Source organism: Drosophila tropicalis, unplaced genomic scaffold (assembly GCF_018151085.1).
Source record: "Drosophila tropicalis isolate 14030-0801.00 unplaced genomic scaffold, ASM1815108v1 contig_593, whole genome shotgun sequence".
NCBI lineage: Eukaryota > Metazoa > Arthropoda > Insecta > Diptera > Drosophilidae > Drosophila > Drosophila tropicalis.
In genome coordinates this window covers 4636222-4651754 of record NW_027173070.1, presented here as the reverse complement: position 1 = coordinate 4651754, position 15533 = coordinate 4636222, and the positions used below count along the sequence as shown (strand labels likewise).

Genomic DNA, 15533 nt, shown 5'->3' with positions numbered 1-15533 from the left:
TGCAATTGAAAACTATCTAAAGTATGAAAATTATGGCAACAGAGAGAGAGAGAGAGAAAGAGAGAGAGAGTGTCTGAGGGGTAGGCTTGGTTTTGAATTAGCTATTACCTGTTCACGCCTCTTTGCCCCCTCCAAAGAAAAATATAAAAAAAAAAAATAAGCCACAGACGTGTTTTGAACGTTGGCGCGTCGCAACGTCGTAAGTGAATATCCAATACGAAAATCGAATTGGCAATCCAATACCAAAAACCATGTGAATTTGGTGCGTGCGTGCGTTTGAAGATTGTTTTCAATACGTTTTTTGAAGCCCGATGTGCATACAAATTGGACCGAAACCAGCCACCGCGTCAGAGCCCCCAACACTATGTAATAATTTGTTGTTAGTTTTGCTTTTGCTTTGTTTTGTCGAGTGAGTGCATTGGTCCGCGGCTTCAGACACTGGACACCAGTTCAGTCCACGATTGGCCTTTGATTTGGCTGTTGCTCTCTTATCAAAACGGATAGATTAAAGATTACGAACTGTGCTAAGTAACTTGTCACCATGAATTCTAAATATAAATTTCCAACTGCAACTTTAAGATGCTAATAATGTGATATTGGAAAGCAATAAAAAATGTGTATTATTTAGAGGCTAACATGTTTTTTTACTTGTGATGTTTCAAAACTTGAATTGTGATCCTACGTCAGACTATGTAGAAAGTTTGCCGCGTATCGTTAGACTTTTTCTTAACTTAGATTTTTAATCAGTGGGAGTGAATTTGTGATTAGTGATTAGGGTAATACTCTCGAAATTAGGGTATACCAACAAGAACTATAAACATGTTAACATCAGTGCCCTTAATTATTTTTTAAAATTTTTTTAACGATAGCTTTTTAAAGGCATTAAAGTAAGGTTTTTTTAAGCCGACAAACAAAAAACAAAGTCTATCAAAGTTGTGTTATTTGCTACAATATTATATTTAAAGTGTCTTTATTCTAATTTAAAAATTAGCAAAACGCCGGATGGCAAAATAACTTAAAGTGTCAAGAATAAAGGTTGCAATTATTATTTAAATTGATTTCTTACTATTTCGATAACGTTTTATAATATACGATCTTGTGATAAAATAAAGATCTAACTTTTTGCAATATATAAGGAAATCTTTGGCTCAGAGCCTGTAAGAGATACGACTTTCGACAAAAAATTGCGTATACGCCATGATTGCAATATATGAAAAAGATTCAAATAATCGTTTATAAGTTTTGAATGGTGTTTAATAATAAAAATAAATAGATTAAGATATTATCAAAAAGATAGGAGATTTTAAGCAAAATAAATTGCGTATCCGCCGTGTATGTATGTACTAGAAATTCGCTGAGTATACAAATTTCGGCAAATACCTCAATTAGACTGTATTTGTTTTATTTATGGCTCGTTTTTCTGCCAAATCCAACCCACTGTATCAAGACTAAGTGCTAATCAGCCTCGAATAAGTTTGTGTATCGACTCTGAATGGCCTAGCGTAATTAAAACAAAGTTTAAAGTCAAATTATATTGGCAATACTTTTTGTTTGTGAAACTAAACAGATGTCCAAGACCAAGGACAATATCAGAAAATGTCACGAAGGAGAAACATCTGTACATGTCATTGATTTTCCCAAGAAATTAACTTGACATTGGCAAAGTTTATGTGTAATTTGAATATTTGCAGTTCATTTATATCTGCATATAATTGTTCTGTAAATTAAATGTGGTTTATTAGTATTTCTATAGATTATGTATTGAAAGGAAGTTTGCTAATCAATTTGTATTAAAAGCAACGAACCAGTTTTATTAGCTACAAACCAGAAAAATACATATATGTTTATATAAAATGCCTACATCCCAGACACCTATAATTATTGTGGCTAGCAACACAAAACCTGAAAATTCAGATGGTAAGTAATAGTAATAGTAATTTATGTGTATATTGATACATTAAATCAAATCAAAACTTGTTGCAACCAAATTGGTGGCATTTATTATTGCAGTTCCAGTTGTGGGCAATGATCAAACTACCGTAATTAATATTGGTAAGTCGAATGACATTAAAGTACAGGGTAAGAGTCAATCAATTCCAAATATGTCCCATCATGCTGACTATTTTGTTGTGGCTCCAACATAGGACGCTATCAGTTGCAAAGCATTTGAGTCATCGTTACCAGGCAATATCCAAATCCGAAAATATAGTAAAGAAATCAATAGCCGGATAAATTTTATTTAAAGTAACATCAAAAATTAGATGACTAAAAGTTTGTAATTGAAATGCAGCAAACATCCTTTATCTATTCCGATGGGTGTACGACGAAAATTAGCTAAAATTTAGTAATCTTTTGTGGATGGACCTGCTTAAACAATAAACATTATTCGATATAAATCCCCTCTAATCTTTAGCCCATCAAACTAAAATGTTTGGCAGCCGTTTGCCACATTTGGTTTCTTATCGGTGCGTTTCCTATAGTAAATTACACACATTCTCATATCATACATGTGTATGTACCCATAAATAGCTGATAACAAGCAGTTGATATATTTAGTTAGCTCTAAGTAAATTTTAAGTCAGTACTAGCCGGCGTTTCTGTTGATAAAGGTGTGTATTAACAAACGACACAATTTAAATATTTCTAAGGACACCAACGTAGACTGGGGCACAAATGAAATAAACATATCTAAATTAAGGAAAATTGTGAGTAAGCAAGCAACAATTTGAATTGCCCGCATAGTGCGAGGAAGTATCGGTAAATCGAATATCGGCAACAGGTGATTTTAAATTGTAGTGTGACCAACAGTGCGTTTTTGCCGACTTCGATATTGGCCTCATTGGTTTGCCGTTGGCATCAATTGTTCGACTCTTTTGTTCGAGCTCAACTCCTTTGTCGGAGTTCGACTCTTTTGTTCGACGCGATTTTGTCTTTTATTGTTTTTGTTTGTCTTTGTTTATTTTTTGTGTTTTTTATTGTTGTTTTTGATTTCAAATTGAAAGGTTGTGCGGGCGGAGTTTTTCGTCAAGATTAAAAAAAATTGTTTTTGTACATCGAAGAAGAGCGAAGCGCCGAAATTAAAAAAATTGTTAAATTTTTATCTCGTGCGGCTGTAAATTCCAAAAACAAAAAAAAAAAGCTTGATATTTTTCCGCTGGGGCTCCACCTCACTCCACCCGCCTGTCGTCATAATCAAAAAGTATATAATTTTAATAACAAACAAGTGAATGCAAGATAGGAGATAACGAAAGAGAGAGTGAGATGGAGAGACTCAAATTAAATTCTTTTATTTTTCGCAGACACAAAAGACCCGTCGCCCCCGCAAACGCCGTCCACCGATACCAATATTGACATAATGACAACTTTTGATGATGTGAGTGCTGTTTACAAATTGTTGTGTTTGTGTGTGTGTAACTGTAACTGCTGCATTTGTGCACGTAATGAACATTTTGCCTGATTTCGTTTGGATTTTAACTATTATTTATATTTTTTTTGTGTAATTTTTTCCCCCCGGTTCTGCCTCCTACCCGTGTCCACGCCCCCCGCTTTGCTCCATCAGACACTGCAACGGGCTCGTTCGGCATTCGCCAGCGGCAAGAGCAGGGATATAAACTTTCGGTAAGTTTTCACAATATTTGAAGATATAAAGTAAACAAAACAAAAGTAATAAAAAGTTCACCTGTTGATAGAGGGCAATAGTGACTGTGTGTTATCGTGTATAAATTTGACAATAGTTGGGCTTTTTTAGTGTCGTATATACCCTCTCTCTTCGAAAGTATACAGGGTGTGGAAGCAACTAAAAAAACCTGAAGATTGGCCAAGTAACCAGTAACCAGGTAACACCAGGTAGTTGGTTAACTATATTCGTCTTCTTCTGTGGTTACAGCAAATGTATTTTTTTTTTTTTTTTTGTTGCCTGCAATATTTTGTGGCAAGCTAATTGCCTTTTTTGTTGTTGTTGCCGTTGTTACATCAAAACCCAACTTTCACGCAACCAAAATAGACGAAAGAAACTAAAGATCTTTGAACTTTGTGGCTTCTCTTAGTGATTAGTGATAAGAATGTGGAAAACACTTGTAGATAGCAAAAGCAGAACCAGCTGATCCCATTTTAATAGTCTCTCCAGGGACAAAGTCTGTGTACCCCATTGACTTTTCGATTTAACTTCAGCGAACTTTGTCGTTTTTTCCATGTTTTCATTTTGTTTCATTGTATTTGCCTTTTGTACTTTGAAGTTTGCAATTATTCTACACGAATTCTTGAATAAATGTAGCAACTAATGTATAACAAACAACAACAATTAAGGCAAGAGTAACTGGTTTTTACTGACAACGGATTGATCTCTTTTTATTTTTGTCTACTCACGCGCTCTTGACGTTTGGAAACGGAAGTACGGAAGAATCTCTGAATCTCAGACTCGGACCAAGGCTGCTGTTGGCCATTTAATTTCATGATCTTTTTATTTTGAATTTTTTTTTTTTTCACAGTCGTTTAAGTTAGTCATGTGGGGAGGGGGTTATTGGAGGAGTTGGAGCTTATCAACAGTCTTAAATAATAACTTAATATTTTTTGAATGCAGTTTCCCTCTAAGACATTTGTCTTAGCTTCATAGAATTATTTTTAACATGCGAAACATTTTAATATATATATTGCATATAAACGTTTAAAGAACCTCAAGGGTAGAAGAGACTTTGGAGCTCCAATAATAGCTTCCGGTATGGTTATTTTAAAATTTTTGGTTTTTTTTGCTTGTATTTTTGGTCTTTTTCTTTCAGTCTTTTTGGCTGTGTTGTTACGTGTTCTAGGTTATAGAGAGCTTTGAGTTTAGCTCTGTCTATAATTTAAATACATTTGCCTAATAATTTCAAACGAATTCTTGTCTATTGAATATCATACGTTAATTATTTGCTTTTATGCCAAATCATTGCACAGTTTGATGGCTTAAATAATTATGATGATTATGGTCAACACTGAAGTAAATTGGGATTGGGGGACGTATAGGATATACATATATGTATGTAAATCTGATTTAAGGGGGGTCCTTTCAATAAGCCGGCAATGGTTTTCCGTTTTTTTGTGAATGGGATGCGTCACTCTTGGCCAGAGATGAGCATCTTGCATAGCATTTTTTTGGCGTGTGGCAAATTAGCATTGACCTTGAGATCAGAGAGCGTCACTCTTGACTTGGCGTGACATCTCGACAAACGGCAACGGCATTAGCATCGGCATTAACATTAGCATTGATTTTGTTTTGGTCTCTGGTTCGTCATCATTTTTATATATGTATATGTACATATATTTCATTTTTTTTTTTCTGTATCTTTTTCCCAGACGCAAACAATTGGAGAATCTGTTGCGCTGCTATGAGGAGCATGAAAATGATATGATAAATGCTTTGGAAGCAGACCTACGTCGTCCCAAGCAGGAGAGTTTGGTTGTGGAAACAGAAATATTGAAAAATGATGTTAAGCATATACTCTATCATCTCAAGGAATGGGTCAAACCAGAGAAGGTAAGTTAAGATAAGATATCATCCACTTTTTTCTACTATATTTACGTTTTTCTGTTTTGTCTTAGCCCTCCAAATCGTTTGTCAATTTGATGGATGATGTGCAAATCTATAAGGAACCATTTGGTGTTACTCTGGTCATTGGCGCCTGGAATTATCCACTGCAATTGCTTTTGGTGCCCGTGGCTTCGGCGATCGCTGCCGGAAATTGTGTTGTGATCAAACCCAGTGAAATAGCCGCCAATTGTGCCAAATTTGTTGCCGATGTTATACCAAAATATTTGGATAATGTAAGATCATAATCGAAAAATTGATAGAGAGCAATTTTACAGTGTTTATTCCATTTAGGACTGCTATCCAGTTGTTTGTGCTGGACCCAGCGAAACTGCTGAGTTGTTGCAGCAACGTTTCGATTACATTTTCTACACAGGCTCCACACGAGTGGGTAAACTTATTCACGCTGCGGCCAATAAATATTTGACGCCTACTACTTTGGAGCTTGGCGGCAAGAGGTGGGTACCCGCATAAACCTTTTTTTCTTTGAGAAAACTCATTTATCCCCTTCTCTCTCTCTCTTTATTTCAGCCCCGTTTATATCGACAAATCGGTCAATTTGCGCACAGCAGTCAAACGCATCATGTGGGGCAAATTGATCAATTGTGGTCAGACATGCATTGCTCCAGATTATGTCCTCTGCTCCAAAGAAATGCAAGAGAAGTTCATTGTTGAGGCCAAGGATGTGTTAAAGGAGTGGTATGGAGAGAATATTCAAAGCAGTCCGGATCTCAGTCGCATCATCAATCAAAATAATTACCAGTAAATTTAATTTTTAAGACTTTCTATAGAATTAATTGACTACAGCACAAATGCTTTTTCTTTTAGACGCCTTTTGGGCTTGATGAAATCGGGACGTGTGGCTTTGGGTGGTAAATATGATGCCAGCGAACGTTTTATTGAGCCCACCATATTGGTTGATGTCAAAGCAACGGATCCTGTTATGGAGGAGGAAATCTTTGGACCAATCTTGCCTATTTTCACAGTTGAGAATGCCTATGATGCCATTAAGTTTATCAATGCCAGGTATGACAGTCGAGTGGACCAATAATTTGAGGTCACAATCATTCATCTCTTATCATTTATCCACACTCACACTGAAAACCCATATACATATTGTCTGTTACGCGCGAACCTCTTTCCGGTTGTTTTTCATATTTTTATATCCAACATCTCCGATTCGATGCAGAGAAAATCCACTTGTCCTATATATTTTCACATCGGAAACAGAAGTTCAAAATCTATTTATTAATGGCACACAATCGGGCGGAGCGTGCATTAATGACACAATAATGCATTATGCCGGTAAGAATCAAATGGTGGATTTGAATGGAATTTCGGCAAATGGGTTAACCGTAAAATACAATGCGATATTAAAACCCTTAACCAAAGCTAGCTAGAGATTGGCTGGCCAACAACTGTTGTATATATATTTTTGTAATTCTCCTCCCCCTTTCTTTGCTCTTTCTCTCTTTCTCTGTCGGTTGCGGTTAACTCCCCTTCTGAATAAGCCCCTATACGCCTCTAATTGCAGATCTCCTATTGTAAATATTTCAATATTGTATTATTGGTGATGGTTAAATTAAAAAAAAAGCGTAAATTTTGCTCTGCTCCCCCCTCCAAACGTATTACCCCAACCAACTGCATACACTTGTCATTCCAGTTTTACTTGTTTACCCCCTTGATGTCATTCATTGTGTTTGTCTTGCAATTCTAGTTTTTGAATCTAAAATATTTTAAATCTGCTAACAAATTGATTTAATCTTTTTACTCCCCTCCAAACTCTTTATTATAAACCTATTATACCAGAGAAAAACCACTTGTTATTTATGTGTTTTCAAACTCGAGTAAGCTAATTAAACAGTTCAAGAATAATACAACAAGCGGCGGATTCAGCAGCAACGAAACATTAATGCATTGCGGAGGTATTTGCAATAAGCTTATTATAGAATTTACTTCAATAAAAACTAATCAAAATAATGTTTATTTACTAGTAGAGTTGAAAAATCATCATCAGTTAAATTCCATTTGAATTCTAAAATTGATGGTTTTTCATGTATTCTACCCATAGTAAATATAGTCAGTAGTTAGCACAGTTGAAATTAGAAATTAATTTACACGGATTTATCTATATCCTAGCACCAAGAACACCAGAGCACTCAAAGACAAAGCAAAATTCAAAAGATTCTTAAGTATAAGTACATATGTATATAAATTATATAAATTGATAAAATGTATTATTTAATTATTGTGTAATGCTTATGGTAGAAGGTTTACTTTTGTATCTTTTATTAAGCTTGGTGATGTGCGAAATCTAACAAAAAAAGAAGCAATTATTTATATTAACTAATTATCTTAAATATTCAGCCATACTATCAAGTTACTTAAAGTTTCCGAATTATCCTAACAGTTGATGTCTTACCCTTTGGCGGTGTCGGCATGAGTGGAATGGGCAGTTATCATGGCAAATATGGATTCGATACATTCTCACATCAAAAATCATGCCTTGGCAAAGATCTGGCTGCTATTGGCGAGAAATTGGCTTCGTGAGTGAACAAAAAACTGAAAAAGAATCCTAGATTTTAATGATTTAAAATGTTATTTCTTGCCTGTTTCTTTTTAGAGCCCGTTATCCACCCTATTCGGATCAGAAGGGTTCGTTATTAGCTTTCCTGTTGCGAAAACGCCGCCCATTGCCCAATCTGCATTTGCCTTATGTTCTGGCATTCGGTCTGGGTGTGGGTGTATCAGTGCTGGTCAACTATTTCATACAGGTAAGAAAGGTACATAGCTGTTGCATTGTCCAATATGCGAATTACACTTCTCCTATGCCGTCTATGTAATACAAACAAATTTCTTCATCTCTCATATCTGTATGCACATTTTACTGTCTGGCCTCGCCCACCTGCTTGCCACTCGTCGACTTCATTTTTGGTTTACATAAATTAACTCCTAATTCCTTACATGTATCTGACATATCCTAATCCATACATACACTATTTCCTGCTGCTATCGAACTGAATCATTTTAGGGGAAATTATCTCGTTAGAAGTCCACGGAGAGATTTATACGATGACAGCATGAAATCCTCAAATCCAAAATCGTTTTTGCACCATGTGGGATACCAGTGGATATGGATTGTTTTATATTCCATAAAAATACATACATACACATATATATATATATAAATATCTATATATTTGGAATTGTTTTTTTTTGCAATAAATGCATAAGTGTAGTCATAGTTTGTTTTGTGTGGGGCTTTCATGTTTTAACACACACAACACGCACACAGATCCTCTGAAAATTGGACTAAAGGTATACGTACATATATGAATTGGCTTACTCCTATGAAACAAAAAAAAAAAAAAAAAAAAAAAAAAACACAAAACATGTCGAATTCTATGTTTGGGAAATTTGCTTATGCTTTGCAGCTGGTTAAGTGTTATTAGTTTGTCTTATTTGATTGTTAATCTACCAATTTATATTTCAGACATCAGACGAATACAATTGATTAAAGGTTAAATTCTTTTTATACTTTTATATATACATATATATCTATATATAAAAACACACAAAATACGCATATCGGTGGGTGATGTAAAAGCTTTGGATACTTCGTTACATTTAATTTAGTAATTGTTATTTAGTTGCAATATAATAAAAATAAAGTGATTTTTTTATATATAAAACACTCAAATGTATTAATCGAATCATTTAAATTTGATAACGCAAATTAATCGAATCTTTGTCGACAACAGTGAAACAGTCACAATTTAATATCTGGCAGCACTAAAGCTGATTTGCATTGTCCGGCAACACTGGCACTGAACAAATGCAGATCAGGCATCACCGTATGTTTTTTGTCTGTCATTTCAAGAAAACATTTTGTATAAACTGAGCTATGGCCGCACGCGCCGATTTAATTGCACAATTTATAGAAATTACGGGCTCTGACGAGAACGTGGCCAGCTTCTATCTGTCTAGCTGTGATTGGGACATCGAGGTAAGTAAATGATGAGGGACCGGCTGATGTGCATCTCGACCTTTGTTACAAATTTCCCCTACCCCCGTCATATTGCATTACACAGCAAGCTTTGGGAAACTATTGGAGCACCCAGGTTGATGCCCCTCCCACTCCCACAAATGCAGGTCAAACTAACAATCCTAAAGTAGATGTGCCTCCAGCCGCGGCCACGACAACATCGACTAAAAGCAATGCTAGTAGTGATAGTGCTTCAGGATCAGGAGGATCAGCATCAGGGTCAGGGACACCAAAACCGTCCAGTACCAAGCCAAAGTAAGTGGTTATACATATTTCTTTTTAGTAGTTTGGTTACAATTGATATCACTCTTGCAGATTTGCCACACTGAGCGATATGTCCAAGCAATCATCCAGTGATGAGGAGCACCAAGCCTTCTATGCGGGTGGATCGGATCGTTCGGGTCAGCAAGTATTGGGACCAGCAAAACGCAAAAACTTTCGTGAACAGCTTACTGACATGATGCGTGCCGCCCAAGAACAAAATATTGCCGAAGTTGGCATGGGACCATCTACAAGTGCCACTGCCGCCGGTGGCGGAGGCGGCCAGGTTTGGGGTCAAGGTATGCGTTTGGGTATGACTGAAAACGATCATACGGCAGTGGGTGCCAATCGGCCCAGTAGCAGCGCCACTGGGGGACAGGAAAATAAGCCAGTAGTGGTCTTAAAACTGTGGAGTCAAGGTTTCTCTATTGATGGCGGCGAATTGCGTCACTATGATGATCCACAGAATAAAGAATTTCTTGAGACTGTAATGCGTGGGTAAGTTGCGAAACATTATATACGTTTTTCATTTGGATTTATCGTTTCGGGTTTTCATTTCATTAGTGAAATTCCCCAAGAACTCCTGGAAATGGGTCGCATGGTTAATGTCGACGTTGAGGATCATCGCCATGAGGACTTCAAGCGCCAACCTGTGCCACAAACATTCAAAGGCTCTGGGCAACAGCTAGGTAGTCCTGTGGCCAATATAGTGACAAACAAAGGTCCATCTGCGGCTGCTCTGTCACCCGCAGAAGCCGCCAATCAAGAGACTACAGCTCGCAACGCTATTAACTTAAATTCGGCAGAGCCCTCGACCACATTGCAGATACGTCTAGCGGATGGTTCGCGTCTTGCAGCTCAATTTAATTTAACACACACCGTGTCTGATATTCGTCGTTTTATTCAAACGTAAGAAAAGGCAGAACAAAATGGAACCTTCGTTTAACTTTTGATCTTTTTATTTTGCAGAGCTCGTCCACAGTACTCTGAGAGCCACTTTGTTTTAGTTTCATCATTTCCAACACGCGAACTAAGTGACGAAAGTTCAACCATTGAAAAAGCTGGCCTCAAGAACGCAGCGCTAATGCAACGTCTGAAATAAAAATCCCCTTATATCGAAATCCAAAGTAAAGGCAAAAACATGTTCCATATTATTCAGCATCTTAATTTAATTTTATATGGCCGCCACGTTGAGGTTTATAATTGTCTATTTTATATATACAAAAAGTTTTGTGTGTGCATTGCTAAATTCAGATGATGGTTAAGCTATTAGTTAATGCCAGATTTTGGGATCATTTGGTCGGGAAAGATGATCTAAAGCTGCCACATCATGATTTTATCACTTTTAAACGTAATACCTTAAATCTAAACTTTAATTTTAGATGTACTTTAAATGAGTAGATCCACTTCGTTGCGGAGTGTGTCAATATGTTGCATAAAGTCCTCACGTATACCGTTGCGCCAGTCGTGTAGCGTAATACCTTAAATCTAAACTTTAATTTTAGATGTACTTTAAATGAGTAGATCCACTTCGTTGCGGAGTGTGTCAATATGTTGCATAAAGTCCTCACGTATACCGTTGCGCCAGTCGTGTAACCCATCTTCGCCTACTTTTAGACAGTCCACATAGCGATGAACAAGTCCTTTCGAGAGTGCCAATTCTACTTGGCGATTTGTGGCCATCGATGCAGGTGGAGGCAATTCCAAACGATGTAGCAACATTTTATAATTTGTCTTTAACTCTGGATCGTATTGAACATGATCCATTAGCAATTTCTTGCGTTCATCAAAGCATACATTAAATGTGGCCAATTCAAAGCGAGTTTCGGTTGCATCATAATGGCGCAGTTGCTCGTGCAGTGAGCGCTTGCCGTCGTTGTCTACAAAACGGGCACTTGGATATATAATCTCATTGGGCTTCATTAGAATACTGAAACTGGCATAGTTGAAGCTGCGCATTTGACAATCTGTTTCGATCAGTTGATGTGTGAGGTTTGATGACGGCTGGCGAGTAAAGGGAAAATTAAAAGGCAATCCATTGAGGTGGATGTTAGCACGTTGCAGAATATGGATAAGCTGAAGAGGCAACTCATCGTAATTGTAAACGACAAAGTAATCTACGCCTAAAGCCTGATGGATTAAAAAGAACTGTAGTAAGGCATCTTCTCGGCGTGCAAAAGTCGAGTTCATATTGTAATCTACTAGATCTACGCAGACTATTGCCGGCAATAATCTAAGCGATTTCTTTTCCGTCTTCATGTGGCGTAGGCGCAGCTTAACGGGATTTTTTGTTCCTGCGTCCATAAAGGATACAATCTCTGGTTGCCCAAAGTCACGGCTAACCTGACAGAAAAAGTGGTAACTAGTAAAAGCTCCTTCGGTGTCATGATTCTGGCCATCATCTCGCTGAAAACGAAATTTACCCTGTACTTGGCGACCATTGACCATGTCCAAGCTACAGCGAAAGTCTACAACGGCTCCTTTTCTACCCACAACTAGAACGTGGGCTTGTCCTCCGGCCATTAACTCATTGCGTTTCCAGTATGAGGAGTAAGCGTAGAAATCACCGCCACTGCCAATAAGCTGCCATACGGGCAAAGGACGAGACATAGCCAGGTGAAACATTTTATCCTCATCCATGGTCCTGTTTCCGATCCCACCGTCCAGACGCCTTAGGACGGCCGCATCATTGCGGCTGAAGAAGTTTACGTATTTCAAGACATACTTTAAACGATTGTTCTCACTCTTGTACATCAGGAGTATGCACACACTGAGAAAGGATATCAGCAAAAGGAACAACTGCTGGTACTTTCGCATGGCTCTTATTTCTATTATACTACTTTAATAGCTCTTCTCATACTCCCCCAAACGCTCACGTTCACTTTAAAAACAAAAACGACTAGAATTTTATCAGTGATTTTCCATCTCTAAGATTTAATTAATGGGATGCCAACTTGCGTATTTCACGCTTGTCTGGCATCGCTGTACTCGTAAAAATCTTGCAAATTTTTTAAAACATCGGGCAAGTGTTGTGTCAAACAAATCTCATTGGTGCAAAGAATACCTCGTTCGTCCTGTGAGGTGCTGAAATATAAAGGGATGTGCGATTTTGACAATCCAGAAATGTTTTGAAAAATAAAACACATTTTCGGTTACTTTTTAGGCCGTCACTTTGTAGGATGGTATTCTGGAAAATCATATCCCTTTGACCTACGGCAGGATATCCGAATTAAATGTTTTTGGTCAATTAAAAACTGGGTACAAATTTTTTTACCATGTTTTTAATGTCAAATAAATGAACTTACGACTTTTGCAAATCGTCCTTAGTAAGTTCATTTGAGAAGTTTTTAAAAACTTTTGGTCGAACTTTGCGTATTTTTCACGTGCTGTCATTTTAGCAGAGTATCGTTTCAAAATTGAGTATAACAGCTTGAGCGGGATCATTGTTTATCGAAACTCGATATATTTATTGAATTCGGCTACACTGCTTTGGCCACATCGATGTTTATGAGAAACGAACAGCTCTAACTCGCATTTTTGGTTTAGTCATTGTTTTTGTAAAATAAAGGAACCGCCAATAATAATAGGAGGATTAAATATTATCATTATGCCGGACTATTTGGGTGATGCTCAGCGCAAAGTGAAGTTTGAGGAGACTGAGGAAAAGGAGATTAAATCACTGGACGAGGGCGACATTGAGTTGCTGAAAACTTACGGGCAAAGCCACTTTCACAAGTCGATTAAATCCATAGAGGAGGATATACAGGCAGCAGTAAAGCAGGTTAATGAGCTGACTGGCATCAAGGAAAGCGATACAGGTCTGGCACCGCCCGCGCTTTGGGATTTGGCGGCGGACAAACAGATCCTGCAGAATGAACAACCCCTCCAAGTGGCAAGGTGTACCAAGATTATTAATGCCGACTCTGATGATCCCAAATACATTATCAATGTGAAGCAATTTGCCAAATTCGTGGTAGATCTAGCTGATACGGTGGCGCCTACGGACATAGAGGAGGGCATGCGTTTGGGCGTTGATCGCACCAAGTATCAAATTCACATCCCATTACCTCCAAAAATTGATCCGACAGTGACAATGATGCAAGTGGAGGAAAAACCAGATGTTACCTACAGTGATGTGGGCGGTTGCAAGGAGCAAATTGAGAAACTAAGAGAAGTTGTCGAAACCCCATTGTTGCATCCTGAGAAATTTGTGAATCTGGGGATAGAGCCTCCAAAAGGTGTGCTACTTTTCGGTCCCCCCGGTACAGGTAAAACACTGTGCGCCCGTGCAGTGGCCAATCGGACAGATGCCTGTTTCATTCGTGTCATTGGCTCTGAGTTGGTGCAGAAGTATGTGGGCGAAGGTGCACGCATGGTTCGCGAACTATTTGAAATGGCTCGCTCCAAAAAGGCATGCCTTATATTTTTTGATGAAATCGATGCCATTGGTGGAGCACGATTTGATGATGGTGCTGGCGGCGATAATGAAGTACAGCGTACTATGCTGGAGCTTATCAATCAGTTGGACGGTTTCGATCCGCGTGGCAACATCAAAGTTCTCATGGCCACAAATAGGCCCGATACGCTAGATCCGGCACTGATGAGACCGGGTCGTTTAGATCGTAAAGTGGAATTTGGCCTGCCCGATCAGGATGGACGATCGCATATATTTAAGATTCATGCCCGCTCCATGTCCGTTGAGCGGGACATTCGTTTCGATCTGTTGGCCCGTTTGTGCCCCAATTCGACTGGTGCCGAAATCCGTTCTGTTTGTACGGAAGCCGGCATGTTTGCAATTCGGGCGCGTCGCAAAGTGGCCACCGAAAAAGATTTCCTTGAGGCGGTCAATAAAGTTATCAAAAGTTACGCCAAATTCAGCGCCACTCCGCGCTACATGACTTACAATTAAAATATCATTCTCATTGTATTGTTTATTATTTTTTACAATATGGAACTTAAGCAAAAAAAAATATTTTTTAAAATACCCAATATATAAACTCATTTATCGATGTTTTCTTTTATTAAACTTTTTATTAACTCTACGCTTTAGAGAAAACTTTCAAATCGTGGCTTAAATTTGGCCTCAAATGTTGTTTTCATATTTGGATTAATTTTTTTCTTATTCTATTAGTTTTATTGGACTGCTTTAAGTGTTAAAATCATCTTGCTAAAAATCTAAAAACATGCATATCCTTAGAGCTAAATAAATAATAGTATCCATGGATATTAGTAATAAATAAGCGCGCGCTAAAATTTGAAGTAAAAGTACTTGACGTATGTTTAAAAGTTTGTTGACTGGAAATGGCCATGGCACATGATTTTTGGCGACAAAGTGATGTACGATTAGATGTGGAGATGAATGCCAGTCGTTTAAGAATGTGCTTTTTGCCATTATCTGTCATTTTCCCATTTACAAGGGGAATTTGCAGCAATGGTCATAGTTGTAGATGCACACTTCTAGCAATTCACTCAACGAGCAGGTCATATAATATTCACTTAAACTTTAAATTCTCAAAGAAAGCAATATTACTTCTGAGGAAACCTCGACGTACTGGCACCGGGCTAGCTGTTGGCGGGACAAATGCATTGCCTCCCTCTGAGGGTATAGATGAATCACTGCAAGTAGTGCAATTGTCTTTAGCTGCTCACAAGGAGACAATAAGG

The 15533-nt window shown here is 37.8% G+C and overlaps 5 protein-coding genes across 19 annotated transcripts in view; 3 read left to right on the top strand and 2 right to left on the bottom strand.

Annotated features, from left to right (window-relative positions):
* Positions 1–214: 214 nt before the first annotated feature.
* On the top strand, positions 215–9263 carry Aldh-III (Aldehyde dehydrogenase type III). 5 transcript variants are annotated; one of them, XM_068288679.1, is made up of 14 exons: positions 215–366; positions 1743–1917; positions 2011–2052; positions 3300–3373; positions 3560–3618; positions 5332–5512; positions 5578–5799; positions 5858–6021; positions 6095–6325; positions 6392–6589; positions 7373–7488; positions 7974–8109; positions 8187–8346; positions 8595–8801. In XM_068288679.1, the coding sequence occupies exons 2-14, from the start codon at positions 1854–1856 to the stop codon at positions 8610–8612; spliced, it is 1665 nt and encodes a 554-aa protein (XP_068144780.1). In that variant the 5' UTR covers positions 215–366; positions 1743–1853; the 3' UTR covers positions 8613–8801. The 5 variants fall into 5 exon arrangements, with proteins under 5 accessions (XP_068144780.1, XP_068144779.1, XP_068144781.1 ...); XM_068288678.1 differs by lacking the exon at positions 7373–7488 and adding an exon at positions 6753–6868 and having other exon boundaries at positions 216–366; XM_068288680.1 differs by lacking the exons at positions 7373–7488; positions 8595–8801 and adding exons at positions 6753–6868; positions 9057–9263 and having other exon boundaries at positions 218–366; positions 8187–8337.
* A 123-nt stretch (positions 9264–9386) lies between these two features.
* On the top strand, positions 9387–11023 carry p47 (NSFL1 cofactor p47). Its single transcript, XM_068288684.1, has 5 exons — positions 9387–9569; positions 9655–9863; positions 9924–10367; positions 10434–10778; positions 10839–11023. The coding sequence occupies exons 1-5, from the start codon at positions 9468–9470 to the stop codon at positions 10969–10971; spliced, it is 1233 nt and encodes a 410-aa protein (XP_068144785.1). The 5' UTR covers positions 9387–9467; the 3' UTR covers positions 10972–11023.
* LOC137575908 (uncharacterized) lies at positions 11014–12765 on the bottom strand. The gene has a single exon (XM_068288683.1). It carries the CDS (start codon positions 12684–12686, stop codon positions 11382–11384), a length of 1305 nt encoding a protein of 434 aa, XP_068144784.1. The 5' UTR covers positions 12687–12765; the 3' UTR covers positions 11014–11381.
* A 594-nt stretch (positions 12766–13359) lies between these two features.
* LOC137577386 (26S proteasome regulatory subunit 7-like) lies at positions 13360–14895 on the top strand. The gene has a single exon (XM_068290838.1). The coding sequence runs from the start codon at positions 13477–13479 to the stop codon at positions 14776–14778; it is 1302 nt and encodes a 433-aa protein (XP_068146939.1). The 5' UTR covers positions 13360–13476; the 3' UTR covers positions 14779–14895.
* M7BP (Myosin-7a binding protein) overlaps positions 14881–15533 on the bottom strand; it is a 28206-nt gene continuing 27553 nt past the window's right edge. For all 11 annotated transcript variants that reach the window (XM_068290822.1, XM_068290830.1, XM_068290831.1 and 8 more), the window contains one exon: positions 14881–15485. In XM_068290822.1, the coding sequence (XP_068146923.1) occupies positions 15362–15485 (124 nt within the window). In that variant the 3' untranslated portion in view covers positions 14881–15361. The remainder of the gene's footprint in view (positions 15486–15533) is intronic.